Source organism: Aethalodelphis obliquidens, unplaced genomic scaffold (genome assembly GCF_003676395.1).
Source record: "Aethalodelphis obliquidens isolate GAN/ISIS:26980383/991018 unplaced genomic scaffold, ASM367639v1 scaffold27, whole genome shotgun sequence".
In the NCBI taxonomy this organism is placed as follows: Eukaryota; Metazoa; Chordata; class Mammalia; order Artiodactyla; family Delphinidae; genus Aethalodelphis; species Aethalodelphis obliquidens.
The window spans coordinates 12,987,525-13,002,999 of NW_020837971.1; the positions used below are offsets into that span (position 1 = coordinate 12,987,525).

The 15,475-nt window shown below is 40.6% G+C and overlaps 1 protein-coding gene across 2 annotated transcripts in view; it reads left to right on the plus strand.

The window, feature by feature from the left end:
- Positions 1 to 15,475, plus strand: part of SUGCT (succinyl-CoA:glutarate-CoA transferase) — a 692,699-nt gene that overhangs the window by 585,026 nt on the left and 92,198 nt on the right. For both annotated transcript variants that reach the window (XM_027123976.1, XM_027123978.1), the window contains one exon: positions 5,131 to 5,194. In XM_027123976.1, the coding sequence (XP_026979777.1) occupies positions 5,131 to 5,194 (64 nt within the window). The remainder of the gene's footprint in view (positions 1 to 5,130; positions 5,195 to 15,475) is intronic.

The following is a 15,475-nucleotide window of genomic DNA, read 5'->3' on the forward strand; positions in this document are numbered from 1 at the left end:
CTATCCTTGGCTACCTGGAAGGGAACACTTCAGTTCATTAATTAATTGGGCTGCATGGTGCAAAGCCAGCCATTTGGCGGATTACCTGTCCCCTCCCCACAATGAACTGACTGATTTGTTTTACAGAATTGACCACATCAGCTAGTTATTTTAATGGTAAATCAAATTACGCTCATCTACTTTTTTCTTTTACTAAGTGTCCAGCTGGCTGAGAGTTTAGGATCAGATACGCCTAAATTATAATCCAAGGTCAGCCACTTATTAATTATGAAACCTTGGGCAAGTATTTAACCTCTTTAGGCTTCCATCACTTTATCAGTGGAAATGCAGGTGATAGTAATTCTACCTAGTCTAGTTAATCATCTCACTAAGAGGTAACTCTAGCTCCTAACACAGTGCCAGACCCTTAAGGAGTTTTGTTGAGCGATAGCCGCCATTATTATATTTATCATTGTAATAGTCAACCTAATGTTTTATTTCAATATCTTCTTTGTTCTGTGACTTTTACTGACCTCCTTGACCTACAACCTCAGCTTCCTTCCAAGGTAGACAGAGTTAGTTACTTTTTGCTCATTGGATATTACTCCTTCATTATGGAACGTACACTGTTATAAAAATTGGCTCAGGTCTCATTGCCTACCTTCCAATTATAGGCACTTTGAATGCCAGTTCATTCATCTTTTTTAGTCTCAGCCCTTCCATATCGTCTAGTATGTAGGTGCTCTATGATGTTTGTCAAATTGAATGGATAGGTCATGTCTCTATTCATAGTGAATGGGTAGATCGATTATCTTTTGTGCATCATTGTTAATGTCATTGAGGGTATTACATTGATTTTTTTTTTGGCATGTTGGGTCTTTGTTGCTGCGCGTGGGCTTTCTCTAGTTGTTACTCTTCATTGTGGTGCGTGGGCTTCTCACTTGTGGTGGCTTCTCTTGTTGCAGAGCACGGGCCCTAGAGCACGCGGGCTTCAGTTGTTGTGGTGCACGGGCTCAGTAGTTGTGGTGCGCGGGCTCTAGAGCGCAGGCTCAGTAGTTGTGGCGCATGGGCTTAGTTACTCCGCGGCATGTGGGATCTCCCCGGACCAGGGGTGGAACCTGTGTCCCCTGCACTGGCAGGCGGATTCCTAACCATTGCGCCACCAGGGAAGTCCCCATTGATTTTTGATAAGGTCTTCACCCATATCATTTGTATCCATCTTTTAATGCTGGCACTCTTTTTATTTGAATATGGCTTGCTAATTCTACTCTGGACTCAGATCTCTTGCTTTCCATAGAGATTTTCACTGCTTATATAGTGAGTATTGATTTTTGTTTTTTTCAACGTTTTTCTTCTTGCTACTGCTGTATTACAGACTTTTTGCTGCCATTCCTGCCATAGGACTTTATAAAAAGACTTTCTCACTTCCACTTCAAATTTCACTTCCCACATTGCTTTAAGGTATACATTTTTCTCTTCCCCCCCATCATTAATACATTACCATTTGACTCTGTCATTAGGCTGTCAATCTGTTAAACTCTTGAAGAAGAGAGACCTTATTTTAAATAGGCCTGATACTGTGCTGGAGAGATGGGTGCAGTGTCTACAATTCTATTCTTGTCAAGAATAGGCTTTTGAAATTTCAAGAAGAAATGAAATTTAGAAGAGCTACCAATCCATGAAAGATCGAAGGAGGATAAAATAAGTAAGAGGAGGACAAAATCCACATCAGAGTTCTTGGGAAGGCCCCTTGCCTTATTTTAAAATAACTAATTATGAAACAAAGAATATCCTGAATGGCCAGACTGCGGATCCAGGCATGAAATTCCCTTCAAGGAAAATGGCAGTTTGAGGTCCCTAAGGCTGAGGGTCCCCATTCCGTTGTTAGTGGTCAGAAAAAGAAGCACTTTGCATTTGAATTTCTTGGTTAAGGTAGTAGAGAATGGGGCGTTGCACCTGGATGAGGAAAGGAAAAGGAAACATTTAGTAACTATTCCCAAAGAAATGTCATACAAACGGTGACAAGTGGCAGTTCCTGCATTTCCGGTGAAGTTAGGATGCGACACAGGCCTGAAGTGCAGCGGGAGAGAGTTATGTGAAAATCCAGACAGACTGCCTGGGTTCTGAGATTCTTGAATATGTTATGAAGCAGAGCAGGACTTGCCCCACAAACAATGCTGGAGAGTTTTCCAAGGTTCTGAGTCATCAGGCAGGGTTTCCAGGGACAGCAGTGCCACAGCCTCAGTTGTTCTGAGATAATCTGACCTGATGCATGAAGAAAGCCAATGGAATTTGATGGACCTCAGACTTCACATAAAAAGGTGGGTGGCAACCAAGCAGGGAGATGAGTCAATTCTTTCTGAAGATGGGAGCTCAGACTAGCCCATTTGCCTCGTAATTGTATAAAATACTACAGCAAATGAGAGGCTGCAGTTACCTTCCTTTCAAGCGTAAGAAGAATTTGCATTTCTGCTTAAAACTGAACAATTGTCAATGCAAAGGAATTGATCCAGTTAGATAAGAAAGTTTCATATTGGGATTGTCACCTATAGACAGCAGTGAGGGTTAGAGCTGAAGGAACTACACTCCTTAAGCTGCTTCCATGAAAAACTTCAATCAACTGCTAGCTTTTGCTACAAACTTTGACGTATGTCCCTTGACCTTTAACAACTACCCCTTCACGTTTGACACTTAACGTTTGCTACATGATTAAAATTCAGCGTTAATTAATTTTAACACTATCAGTTAAGTTATATTTAGCTGAGAACACTCACTTTTGTCTTTTGTGAGTAGCACTGCAGCGTTATTACAAAGAGGTAGTCAGGAGGGCAACAGAGATACGAGAAGAGAAGAATGATTCAGTGTGCAGATAATTGTTTCGAGTGAAATTTAGCGTGGTATTTTTGTTCCTGTCCTCAGTAGAACTGAGATTTAGCACCTCGCGTTGGCTTTTAGCCCTCACCCCCACGAAGGAGGAGGCTGTGCTGGGCGGGTGCTGAGAATGAGGCACACCAGAATTAAATTCTAGCACAGCTCGAACACCGGCAAGAATCTTCTCTGGCCAGCTCTTGGGCGCAAAACTGGCAATTCCAAGAGAAAGGCAAGGCATCCCCGGAAAGATCTCCTTATGGTGTGGCATCACCCTTAATGGGGAGGTTTGACATGGTCGTGTCAAGAGCATCACCCCCAAAGTGGCGACCATTCCCAAAGAAAACAGTGGAAGCCAGGATATTTAACCATAGCAGAGTTATAGTTCTAACCTTAAAAAGTCATCCAGGAGGTTGTCGTATGGATGGCTTATTCCGTAACGTGACCAATAAGCTCACCGGAAACAGATGAAAGCCAAGAAGTGTGTCCTCTCTCCCTGAGTATTCCAAGTGAGAAAACATTTTTATTGGTTTATTTATTTCGTGCTCTTTTGCTCTGTGGAAAGATTATGATAAGGATAGGCATGTGCAGATCTTGCTTTTACCTGAGGCTCAGAATGCTAGAGAACCATTACTACTGCTACTCTTTGGGATATTAGCATGAAATTGTGGTCCACAAGTTCACAGGGCCACTGAAATACTTCTTTGTATGGAACAGGAAGAGAGAAGCTCTGCATTTGGTAGATAGTGCAGGTGAAGCACTATTCATATGTACGTCACCCATATGTGTCTCACCGAAGATCCAGTAATAGTAATAAAAAACTGAATTTGGGGGTTCTTTGAAACAGTATACTCAGGTAGCCTCCAGTTGTTAAAAACTAAACTAACAAAAGAAGACAACTTTGTAGCATTTTCCTTTGCGTATGACAGAACACTTTGCCTCCAGTAATTCATGTTTTATGTTCTAGAATCTAGTTCCATACCCTCATCTCATCCTTTACCTACAGCTGGAGGGCACTTGATCTCTGGCAGATTTTCTTTTCCTGCCCACCCCCTGGGAAAAACTACAGCCAAGGACTTATGTAGTTTAAAGGATTTAAACTACGGTGCCAAGGATTTAAGTAGCTCTGTTTCCGTAGCCGAGCAATTCAGCATCAAGTCACATTTCTCTTGGTTGGGCTCTGCTAGAATGTCCCTGTCCTAGTAACTGCCTTGAGTCTTAACCCCGAGGTCAAGTCTACCTTGTGTTCTTGATGGGACACCAAATACCTATCTTGGTCCAATGCATGAGATCGAGTCAGCCCTCTAGGATGGGGTTCCTGGCTTTTTGTTTTCTCAGTTGTCTCCATCCCCCTGACTCCAGGGTAGTGGAGTCCTAGTTATGAAACCTAGTCTTATGAGTAAGACCTTGTTACCACTGAGAACATCTCTGGTTTCAGTCTCCTGCTCAGGCCTCTGACCTGGTCCTACGCTGTATTCCCTGTCAGCTGTCTCTGCTCATTGCTTGTCCCAGCAGCTCTGATCTGTCTACTTCCCACAGTCACTGGGCCTTCTGGATACTCTGATTCACCTTTCAAACTGGACTGACTCCCCACCCCTTCCGCTGAATAAACTTCCAGGGCTCCGGTTCCTGGTTCCTCCCATCCTGTCCTTCTGCAGTTGACCTTGGCCCAATCCTGCTATGAGGTCATGCAGGCAAAGGCTGAGCTTTAATATTCAGAGGATCAAGCATAGATGAAAGGGGGAAAATCATACCCTATATTTAGGGGCAAATAACATTTTTAAGGGTGGGAAGACTTTATAAAAGTCAAGTTTGCTAGCCCTTGAGTCTTCTAATTCTTCTTGGCTTCAATGGGTTTAATATAAGATGGAAACATTTTAACCTCAAATATTTACTTTCAAAGTAACATTTCAAGTGAGAGAGTAGCATGGACATACATCTACCAAATGAAAAGTAGGTAGCTAGTGGGAAGCAGCTGTATTGCACGGGGAGATCAGCTCGGTGCTTTGTGAGCACCTAGAGGGGTGGGATAGGGAGGGTGGAAGGGAGACGCAAGAGGGAGGGGTTATGGGGATATATGTATACATATAGCTGATTCACTTTGTTATACAGCAGCAAATAACACAACATTGTAAAGCAATTATACTCCAATAAAGATGTTAAAACAAATCTGTTTTGCAATATCTTTCTTCAATGGATTGAACAGGTGGCTTTGCATATTCCTTGAGATTGAAGATAATTTTACTTTGTAAGTTATTTTTCTCTCTGTTTTTACATTTTAAGGTGTTGCACAATGGCCTCGTTATGGAGATGAAACATCCGACTGTGGGGAAGATATCAGTCCCAGGTTTGAAAATTTTTATTTTTCTCAACTCCTTCCTTCATGAACTTGTCCCTTGTGCTGATCACTGCAAGTAGTTGATGACCCTCCAAACAACTTGTCAAGACATTATCTAAACTTTTCATTTTGGGTAAAAGGGGAACCCTAGAATCACACCCACAAGCGTGTTTGCTGAGGCTGTGGACTTGTGTCTTCACTCTGTCTGGGTGACAAAAAAATGCTTGTATTACCTAACTCCATTCTGTGGAATCACGTACTCACACAAGTGCTTTATGGCCAACAGATAGATGGCGATGGATATGGGAAATGTTCTGAAGTTACGCTTGGTTTGTATGAGAATGAGAAAGAAAGGCAGGCACCATAGAGGTGATGTCCAAGCAAGGCTACTGACTGCTCAGGCCAGGGCATTTTTTTTTTCTTTTTTTTTTTTTCTGAACTGTGGTTTAAGGTATGGATCTTAGCTTTGTCGATCAAGAAACTGAATGTTTTCAGTAAACTCAGAATATATTTAATTTTTGTAACTTGACTCATACCAACAAACTCACTGAAGACATTTTGGCCTTAAGCCAAAGTGCCAGGTTTTTCACTTCTAGGGAGAAACCTCAGGCCTGACTCTCAGAGCATCCAAACTGTAGTGAGAGCTTATGATCGACCTATTGGCCCCAACAGACTGCACTTCTCTAGTGATCGTGACATTACCGTTCCTCAGATCTGCTGTCTCTACTCTGGTCATTGCTAGAAAGACACTCCACATTCTTGTCCATCGCATCCCTATTTTCTAGGCTATACACAAATCATACACATTTTTTTTTCTCTTCTTTTGACAGAGAATAAGGAAATTAGTTAGAATATAACTTTGGTCATTGTTTTCCTGAAACTATATCCTGGTCGCCTTGCTTGAAATTTGGGTATTTCCCAAATCCCTCAGTCACATCTGTCAAATGACATAATTATTTACTTCTATAGGTATCAGATCTCATTTCTTGAATAACTGCTATTGTTAATTTGGTTGTGGGTATAACCTAATTGTAAGATTTGGGATCAGCTGGATAATAATGTCCTAGAACAGATCAGGTCATGGCCACTGGCCAACAAAAAGAATGAGAGGAAGGAAGTATGATGAATAAAGCAAATTGAAGGAGAAAGTTCTGATATTCAGGAGTATAAGGAACGTTATACATGAATTAAGGGAGGTAACTAAGAGAGAGAGCAGGTATAAGCATATCAGAAACTGGGATCACATGTTAACAGGGAAATGCTATATGGCATAGAAAAGTAGTGGAAAAAAAGCATGTTGATAAAAGCTGAGAAAGTCATTTATTCATTTATATTATTGAGTATGTACTATGTGCCAGGCTCTGGGTCCTGGGAATGCAAAAATAAACCAGGCAACTTGGCCCTTGGCCACATGAAGCTCATACTCAATGGAAAGTCATATAGTAAAAGCAACCAACAAATGTTTCTGTAACTGTAAGTCATGATACCTGCGAAGAAGGGGTATGAACAGTGTGCTTCGTAGAGAGTAACGGGGACGGAGGGACCTGTGATAGTTTAGGTTGATCAGAAAAAGCCTCTCTGAGAGGATGACTTGGACACTGAGAATTGAAGGAGAGTTAGAAGTTGACATTGAAGAATAGGGGAAGAGCATTCGAGCAGAGGGACCAGCTTATGAGAAGGCTCTGAGGTGGGAAAGAGCTGGGTATGCTTTAAACGAGAATGGAAAGTGAGGAAAGATTTATCCAAAGAAGACATATAGATGGCCAACAAACACATGAAAAGGTGCTCAACATCACTCAGAGACATGCAAAACCACAATGAGGTATCATCTCTCACTGGTCAGAATGGCCATCATCAAAATATCTACAAACAATAAATGCTGGAGAGGGTGTGGAGAAAAGGGAACCCTCCTACACTGTTGGTGGGAATGTAAATTAGTGCAGCCACTGTGGAGAACAGTTTGAGGTTCCTTAAAAACATAAAAATAGAACTACCATATGACCCAGCAATCCCACTACTGGGCATATACCCTGAGAAAATTCAAATTTTCTCAAAATTCAAAAAGAGTCATGTACCCCAATGTTCATTGCTGCTCTATGTACAAGAGCCAGGACATGGAAGCAACCTAAGTGTCCACAGACAGATGAATGGATAAAGAAGACGTGGCACATATATACAATGGAATATTACTCAGCCATAAAAAATGAACGAAATTGAGTTATTTGTAATGAGGTGGATGGGCCTAGAGTCTGTCATACAGAGTGAAGTACGTCAGAAAGAGAAAAACAAATACCGTATGCTAACTCACACATATGGAATCTAAAAAAACGGTACTGATGAACCTAGTGGCAGGGCAGGAATAAAGATGCAGATGTAGAGAACGGGCTTGAGGACACGGAGGGGAAGGGGAAGCTGGGACAAAGTGAGAGAGTAGCATTGACATATGTACACTACCAAATGTAAAATGTAAAATGCAACAGTGGGAAGCAGCCACATAGCACAGGGAGATCAGCTTGATGCTTTGTGACCACCTTAGAGGGGTGGGATAAGGAGGGTGGGAGGGAGGCTCAGGAGGGAGGGAATATGGGGATATATGTATACATATAGCTGATACACTTTGTTTGTTGTACAGCAGAAACTAACACAACATTATAAAGCAATTATACTCCAATAAAGATAAAAAAATTAAAAAATTAAAAATTAAATAATAAATAAATAAATAGTGAAGAAAGAGGGGCAGGAATGGAGACTGAAGAGAGAAGCAGAGCCTCAAGGCCCCACTAGGTTTAGTTTTACTAGTTTTAAGCAGAGGAGTGAAGTGACACAACTTGTAACTTAAAGCAGGGAGTCAAGTTAGGAAGTTATTACAAGACTTCAGGTTACAGTCGGAATCTGAAATTAAGGACGTGGTAATAGCGAGAAAGAGAAGGGGGTAGTCAAAGCAAAAAAATGTGATCATAGTGCTTTCAGTATGAGAAGACTTTAAAAAGCATTTTGTCCAGTAGTTTTTGACTTTAATTTTTAAACAGTGGAACTGATTTCTCAAATGAAGTCTAACTACCTAAAACAGATCAAAGTCGAATTTTGCAATTGATAAGTTAGCACTCCAACTCTTTACCTTTTTTCCCCTGCTTTCATCATGCTATACTCCTCCAAACACCTCTTTGGAACCATGGGTCCCTAAAGGATAATTCAAGAAACACCGATCTAATTTAATTCCACAAGTTTACAGATGAGGTCAAACCACATTGATATCCCCAACACATGAGAGAATAAGATAAACATTTGAAAGTTAATAACAGTTATTAGCATGATAGTAAGGAAAAAAGTAAGTCAGAGGCCAACCTAGAATGAACTCATTGGATGTAACTCTCTATCAGTCAGATGTGCATTTACTGACTTTCCTTGGTAAATAAATAAACAATCAATCAAGAAGGAAATATTTTTTCAGACTCCTAAAGGAGAATGCATACCTCTTTTGCTCACTTTAATGTATGTGTATCAGTTAGCTATTCTCACAATAATACTGTGTAACAAATAACCACAAAAATCTCAGTAACATTCAAGCATAAGCATTTATTTATTCCGTGCATGTGGATTGGATGGTAGATGACTGATCTAGGCTGGACTTGCCTGGGTGGCTTTGCTTCTAGATGCAGGTCTGGCTGGACTTGGCTCCAGTGTGAGTTAGGCCCAGTTCTGCTCCATGTGCCTCTCACTTCTTCTCATGGCAATGCCAGAAGAGCAAGAAGGCAAACAGAAACCCCACTTAAGAGCTTTTGCAGAACTAACAGACCCTTCTGCCCACAACTCATTGGCCAAAGCAAGTGTTAGGCTGTATGGGGTTGGGGAAAATATATCTCTCTTTTTAAGAGAAACTGTAAAGTTACATGGTGAAGGCATGGGCAGAGGGAGGGGTAAATAACTAGGGCCCAAAATTCAATTTACTACAATATAATTCTCAGGTCTACAGCAATCTCTTTTTAATCTCCTTTTGCAAATTTTTATTTTTGTTTCTCTAATTTTTATAGGACTTAGGCATCTTTTTGGTATATCTATCTTATTGACTGACCTTATATTCTCTCTATAGAATTACCAACAAAGGAAGTCTCAGATTTGAGATGAAATGGATGTGTTTAGATTATTTTTGGAATTAGTATCTGAGTGTCTGTAGAGGGCAGCACACCCGGACTCCCCATGAAGGGGAGAGACAATTCTGCTCATAGACATAAGATAAGACGTTGCTATTGTATCTCCTAGTTCAGTGTATCCCAGTAAGAGACCACTCAGACAGGATGAGATATTAAATGCAAAGAGAATTTATCAGTAAATAATTTAAAATTTTCCCGTGGTTTGTCCTTTTCATTGATATTATTTACGGATGATAGTTCCGCCTTTTTTTGTAAGGAATGTCCTCATTGGGAACCTCATGAATGCTGTAGAAATAACTCAGATTCTCCCACAATGCCTCAGTGAGGCGAATCTGCCAAAACAGGACAGGTGGATGTAGTTAAAAGTGGTGTTTATGCTGCACTGTTTTCTAGTTAGCCAGTGGACACACATTTTTGGATTCATTAAATGTAGTTCTGCTGATTTACATATATGTCTGCATCTTTACATTTACAGTGAAAATCATAATTAAAACTACTTATTTATATTACCTTTGTTATTAATGAATCTCTTGTGAACAGTACTGAATTTTCTACATGTCTCACTAATTTGCCTGAAGGATTTTCCATCTTAGTCATTATGAGAAATTTGTCTCTTGGAGAACAGAGTTTCTGGCACCTTTTTTCGAGATGTGTAAATCCACAGCAGCCCCTCAGATTCTCACATTAGAATTCCTGTATAGGCGAGTGCTCATTGATTAAAACCTTAAAGGTGCTCGTCCACCAATGTTGAAGACACTTTGAACAGGAACGGGAAATTATTTACCTCTTCAGAATTTCTTTCTGCTACTTAAATAATTATTGTCAGCACTTAATACATTGTTCCAATATTTGTAACCATTACCAATATTAAAATAATAAATGAAGTAGTATAGTCCAGACGATCTCCTTTATTAATTTATATCTATTGTAACATGCTCCCTTTTCATATCGTTTCCCACCACCTCCAATCTCTAGTAAACAGTTAAGACAGAAATTTCATTTGTGTATATACGTGTCATAGTTAAAACATGCAAACTAGTTAATGGTCATGAATTATCTCTAAATATGAAATGTAGTTCTGCTAATACTATCATTCTTTCATTCTTGTTTATTAAACTCCTCTCTCATTCGACCTTTAAATCCTATTTTACCGTTAAAGGTAGAAAGATACAAAGAAAACTAGTTATTAATTGGAGTATAAATGAGAAGATGCATCGTATCTCTTTGCCCAGCTTAAGTAATCTGGTGTTCTGTGAGTCCCTGGTGAGTGGAGTAGTCAGTCAGTAGTTTTAGCTCACCATTCGTTTAGTGACAGAAGTGTCAGCACAGTGGGCACAGTCTACTAATTTGCGCATAATTAACTAAGGTAACCTGGTTGAGTGCTAAAACCTTAAACACACCCACACCCACACACACAACTTAACTCACTAAACCTACTGTGTCCCATACGTTATATGAAGCTCTGGTGTTAGGGCTGTACCCAGGCCGGGCCCAGTCACTCATGGAGCTTACAGTTTGCCAGGAAATTTTTTTGTTATTCTGAATAATAAATTCAGAAAAGTGAGATGGGCGTTTCCGTGGAGAACCAGAGGCAACAGCAGGATGGCCTGAAAGCGTAGATGAGGGAGGCCTCACCTAGAGCGTGGGATCAGCAAAGGTGTCCCTGAGAATGAAATGTAAGCAGACACGTGACCTACGACCAGTTGTCAGCTGGGCCAAACTGGTGTGGGCTGAGGGAGGGACGGGGAGGTGCTGAGCGAGGTGCTGGAGGAGCTGAGAAAGGGCAGGAATGGAGATGACCCTGGAGAGGTAGCCAGAGGCCAGGAGAATAAGACCTCAGATAGAGCTAATGGTCACATTACAAACAGATCAAAATGTAAAGGAGATCTATGCTGAGGTCTTAGGTCTCTACTCTCTGGGGGTGAAGTGGGACCCAGAGGAGGAAATTGGGAGGAATCTCAAACGTGGTTTGGCAGGTGTTCTCACTGACTGCTTTTAGGTGTGATTTCTAAAATGCTTCTAACTCCATTGAAAATTTTTATAAAACTTCTAATGTCCTGAATTTTAAACTGTGAAATTGATAAAATTCTCATTTGTTAATTACGGAGGTGAAGAAGGACATTAAAGTTCATACCACATTTCCTCAATAAGAGATGGGCCATCATATAAACATCACATTATTTGTGATTTTAGTGGGAAGATCTTACACTAGTTATCACATTCCAAAGACTGCCACTTTCCACTGAGCCATTCACTAGTTGCATCTTCTTATAATACTGCTGGCTATTGGCCTTTTAGCCAGAAAGGAACATGTTGTCCTTCCGGGTACTGTGTAGATGCCAGAACAGCCTTGGTGCTGAGTTCCAAACTTCAAAGGATGTCACTGAAATAGAGTTTGATGCATACCTCTAGTTTCTCACCATAACCTTTTACCAATACCTCCCCGTAAATGTGCACGGTGGTCATTTGATTCCAGCAGCACTTCTGGGAAGTATTTGAGTGGTGAGTGTGTCAGGGCTGTGAGAGGGAAGCCGTCTTCTATCGTGCAAAATGATTTTAAATTGAATTACCCTTGCCTGCTGGTCCCTTGATCTGTGTTTTCAGAAAGCAGCTCTAAGTTCTTTTAAATAAAACTTTTCTTAAGTTTTTCCCCACAGTATTTTAATATTTGGAACCTGCAACAAATTTTAGCTAGTGAGCGTTGGATACAGGAAGAACAGTCACCACTATGAATTAATGTAGCTCATACCAAAGTATTCGAATACTGACATTTGGATTTTTATAGTGACTTTCTAAGAAGCTGAATGTACTTCTTTATTTGATTATCTAACATACTGTATTTCCAAATGTTTTGCAAGACTTTTTATAAGTGATGATCTAAGACACCTTTCTTTTGTAAAGCTCCTGAAGGGCAAAGATGCTGTCATTTAAACTCTAACCAGCACCCTCTGTACCAAGGAGGTACCTAACAGACGTTTTCTGGATGATGATTAGGATAAAAAAGCTACTAGATGAAAAATAACTGAAAAGATGATTTGTGACAATTTAAAGCAGTATGCATTTTTTTATGAACAGATTGACTACCTGTGGAAGCTATCTGGAAGAGATCTGTTTTACTTCTTAGTTTGTTTCCAGTTTGAAGTACATATACTAGACGGAGTCACCACCTAGTCTCTGGCATGGTTGCAGATCTTCCTCTCTGTGCTATACACGCCTTCAGCTTTCCCCGTTACTTTTAGCTTTTTTCCCCCTTTACATAGAAAATTAGATGATGCTTCTGAAATCACAGATCCTCAAAGTTTAGTTAAACTTCAATAATGGATAACAGCAATGGGGAAAGCTGTCACAAATCTTACTAGGGAAAAAGACAAATTAAAGAGGCACAAAAGTTTCAGCTTGTCTTCCTCCGTAAAGTTTAAATATGTTGGTTCTCATAAGGAGTTCTAAGTGAAACCAATCTGAGAGTGAAAGGTGAGATAAGTTATTCCTTCCAGGTAGAAAAATCTTTCAGATGACAACAGGAAGAGTGTGCAAAGTTTTCACATTGTGTATAGTGCATAATCTATGTTCTAGAAAGAGCATACTCCTTCAGGGACCAGGCTAAGAGGTAAGAAAGAGGAAAGAGATGAAAAGAAGGGTCTGTAGTCTGTCAACAGAATGAGAGAGAGCTGGCAGGGAAGTGGAATTTCAAATAGACTAGCCATGGTACTTCCCCAAGTCCTCAATTATTTTTAACTTGATCAAACCCTTAACCCACGGCAGTGCCCTGAGAGTTAAATAAGTCAGCATATTCTCAGGTGATTTGGCAGAGTGCCCGCAGCCTTCCTTGGGAATCCCGTTCCCATGAGGCGGGGTCGCGGACATTGTTACCGTTCAGCGAGAAATGAATAGCCAGAGTGACTTTCCTTCCTAGGAGAGCAGGGAGGAAACAGGAGGAGGGAATAGCATCCCCAGGAATGTCTTTCCATCAGGAACTGGAGAAGCCCTAAGAGGCAAGTTACCATCGCTGATATGACTTAGGGATCTCCATCAACGATGCTCATCTGTGCCATGAGGAAGAAATATTCCGTGAGAGCTGGGCTTTCATGCTCAGGGAATTCACGTTCCTGTTACTCAGGACTGGGAAGGTGGCCAAGATCTCAGTTGTTCCTCTTCAACCATCTTCATCAACCAAGGCGCTAAGATAAGTGCATCTGTCCAAAAGGCCAGAAACTCATGTTCCAAATCAGTCCTGAGTTATCAGTGAAGTTCTGGGGTGCAGAGTTGTTTTCACTATTAGAAATTCATATTTCTATATATGGCTAAAGAATTTTCCTGGGTGCATACTTAATTGGACTTCTACATTGTTTGGGGTGTTTTCTCAAGTATCACTATGCAGAATGACCCCTGAGGTTAGAGGTGTATTTGACATCATCTGAGTAGACCTCTGAATGTCACCCCAAACACAGAAATCAAAGCAAAATAAAAACAAAAATAAAAAGCCACAGGAAGCACCGGAAGAGTGGAAGTCTCAACGATGGTAAAGCATTTCTTGTCATTTTTGTCTTCAAAGGTGGATCAGACATTTTCCGGGATCAATTCTTGAGTCCTTGCTGTATTCGCTGCTGCCAGCTTTCATTGGGTACCCAGAGAAGTCTTTTTCTGGATCTAATTTAAATACTGACTTTATGCTAGATCTTTAAAGAATAAATTAATTAAATGTAATCAGGCACGTGAACTGGCTGGAGAAGTAGAATCGGATACTATGTAATAGCTAAACACAAAAGGCTTGAAATCATCTTCCAGTTTGGACTTCCGTGTTGTGGAATTAACTTGGATAATTAGGAAGTGACATTAACTTTGCCTCCAAGTGGGCTTCAGCCGGGAGGAGTTGCTTGACCTCATTGCCGGGTTTATTTAGGGTTGGAGAAGGGGTCATTTTAGTCCTCTCTGAGAGAGGAATGGCTTTGCTGTCCTCCAGCGTTGCCAGGTAGGGACTCTGTGGTCCATGAAGAGATGACAAGTGGGCTGCATCCCAGGGGAAAATTGTTTTCTTTAAGTATGGTTCCGTAAGATGTCAAGATTTACTCCTGTTAAGAAGACTTAGCCAGAGAAAATATCAGTAGAGTTAGCTATCTTCTTATATCAAAGGATTATAGTTTAATTTTGACGAGGCACACACTGTACTGTAAATATTAATAAGTGTTGGTGGAGGTGAAGAAATGGTAGTAAAAGGGTTAAATAAGAACCTTCAGATATTTTAACCTAACCAAGGGGTCATGTGCAATATCCCACTTATGCCATCACCTCCAAACCTTAAGGATTTATTTGGCATTGAGCTGGCTCTTGAAATTCATTGCTTAGCTCCTTTTCAGCAGGAGTGAATGCTGTCTTCTCTGTGTTAGCTGTGTACCGACTTTTTTGGGACCGTATCCCCCTATAGTCATATCTTTATCTGGTATGGCATTAGCAGTCACCGTGTCCCTGGGCTCATCCTTTGCGTAAGATTAGGACACTGCCTAGAGGGGGAGGGATGAGGGGCCTTGAAATGCTTCCCAACTTGTCCTTCATCAGAGCATCATGTAAGTCACGGTGGCCATGTGACTCTCAGGGTGGGTGACCCATTAGTCAAAACTACTCAGAACCCTGTGTCTGTTGAAAGTGTCCCAATGAACCCTATACTCCAGCTTATTGCAAGAAGCCATATGCTTTTCAAGCAATTAAGAGAAAACCTGATTTTAATTAGATTAAAAATGAAAAATAAGGTAGTACAAGACATTTGGGGGATTTCAGAAGAGAGTATAGTGAGATAAAAGCATCAACAAGATGCTGCAGCCACAAAAAGCTAGAGAACTACTACCCCACATAGACTTACAGAATATCCTCAACAGTTTACCTCCCATAAACTCTTCATAAACTGCATTCTCTTGGTTGCTGGGCCTTCAAGTTGATACGTGAACTTAAGTAACTGACTTCACCTTTTAGTGCCTTGTCTTGCTTTGATGACATTGATTTTTGCATTCTTTCAGTTTAAAGGAAAAATGTAATTTACAGTACTGCATATAAGGTATTTTGTGAATAGATTTTAATAGCTTCATTGCCTTGGAACATTCAAATTTGAAACAAGGGAATGTAAGTGAACATCTGTTGAGTAGTTCTC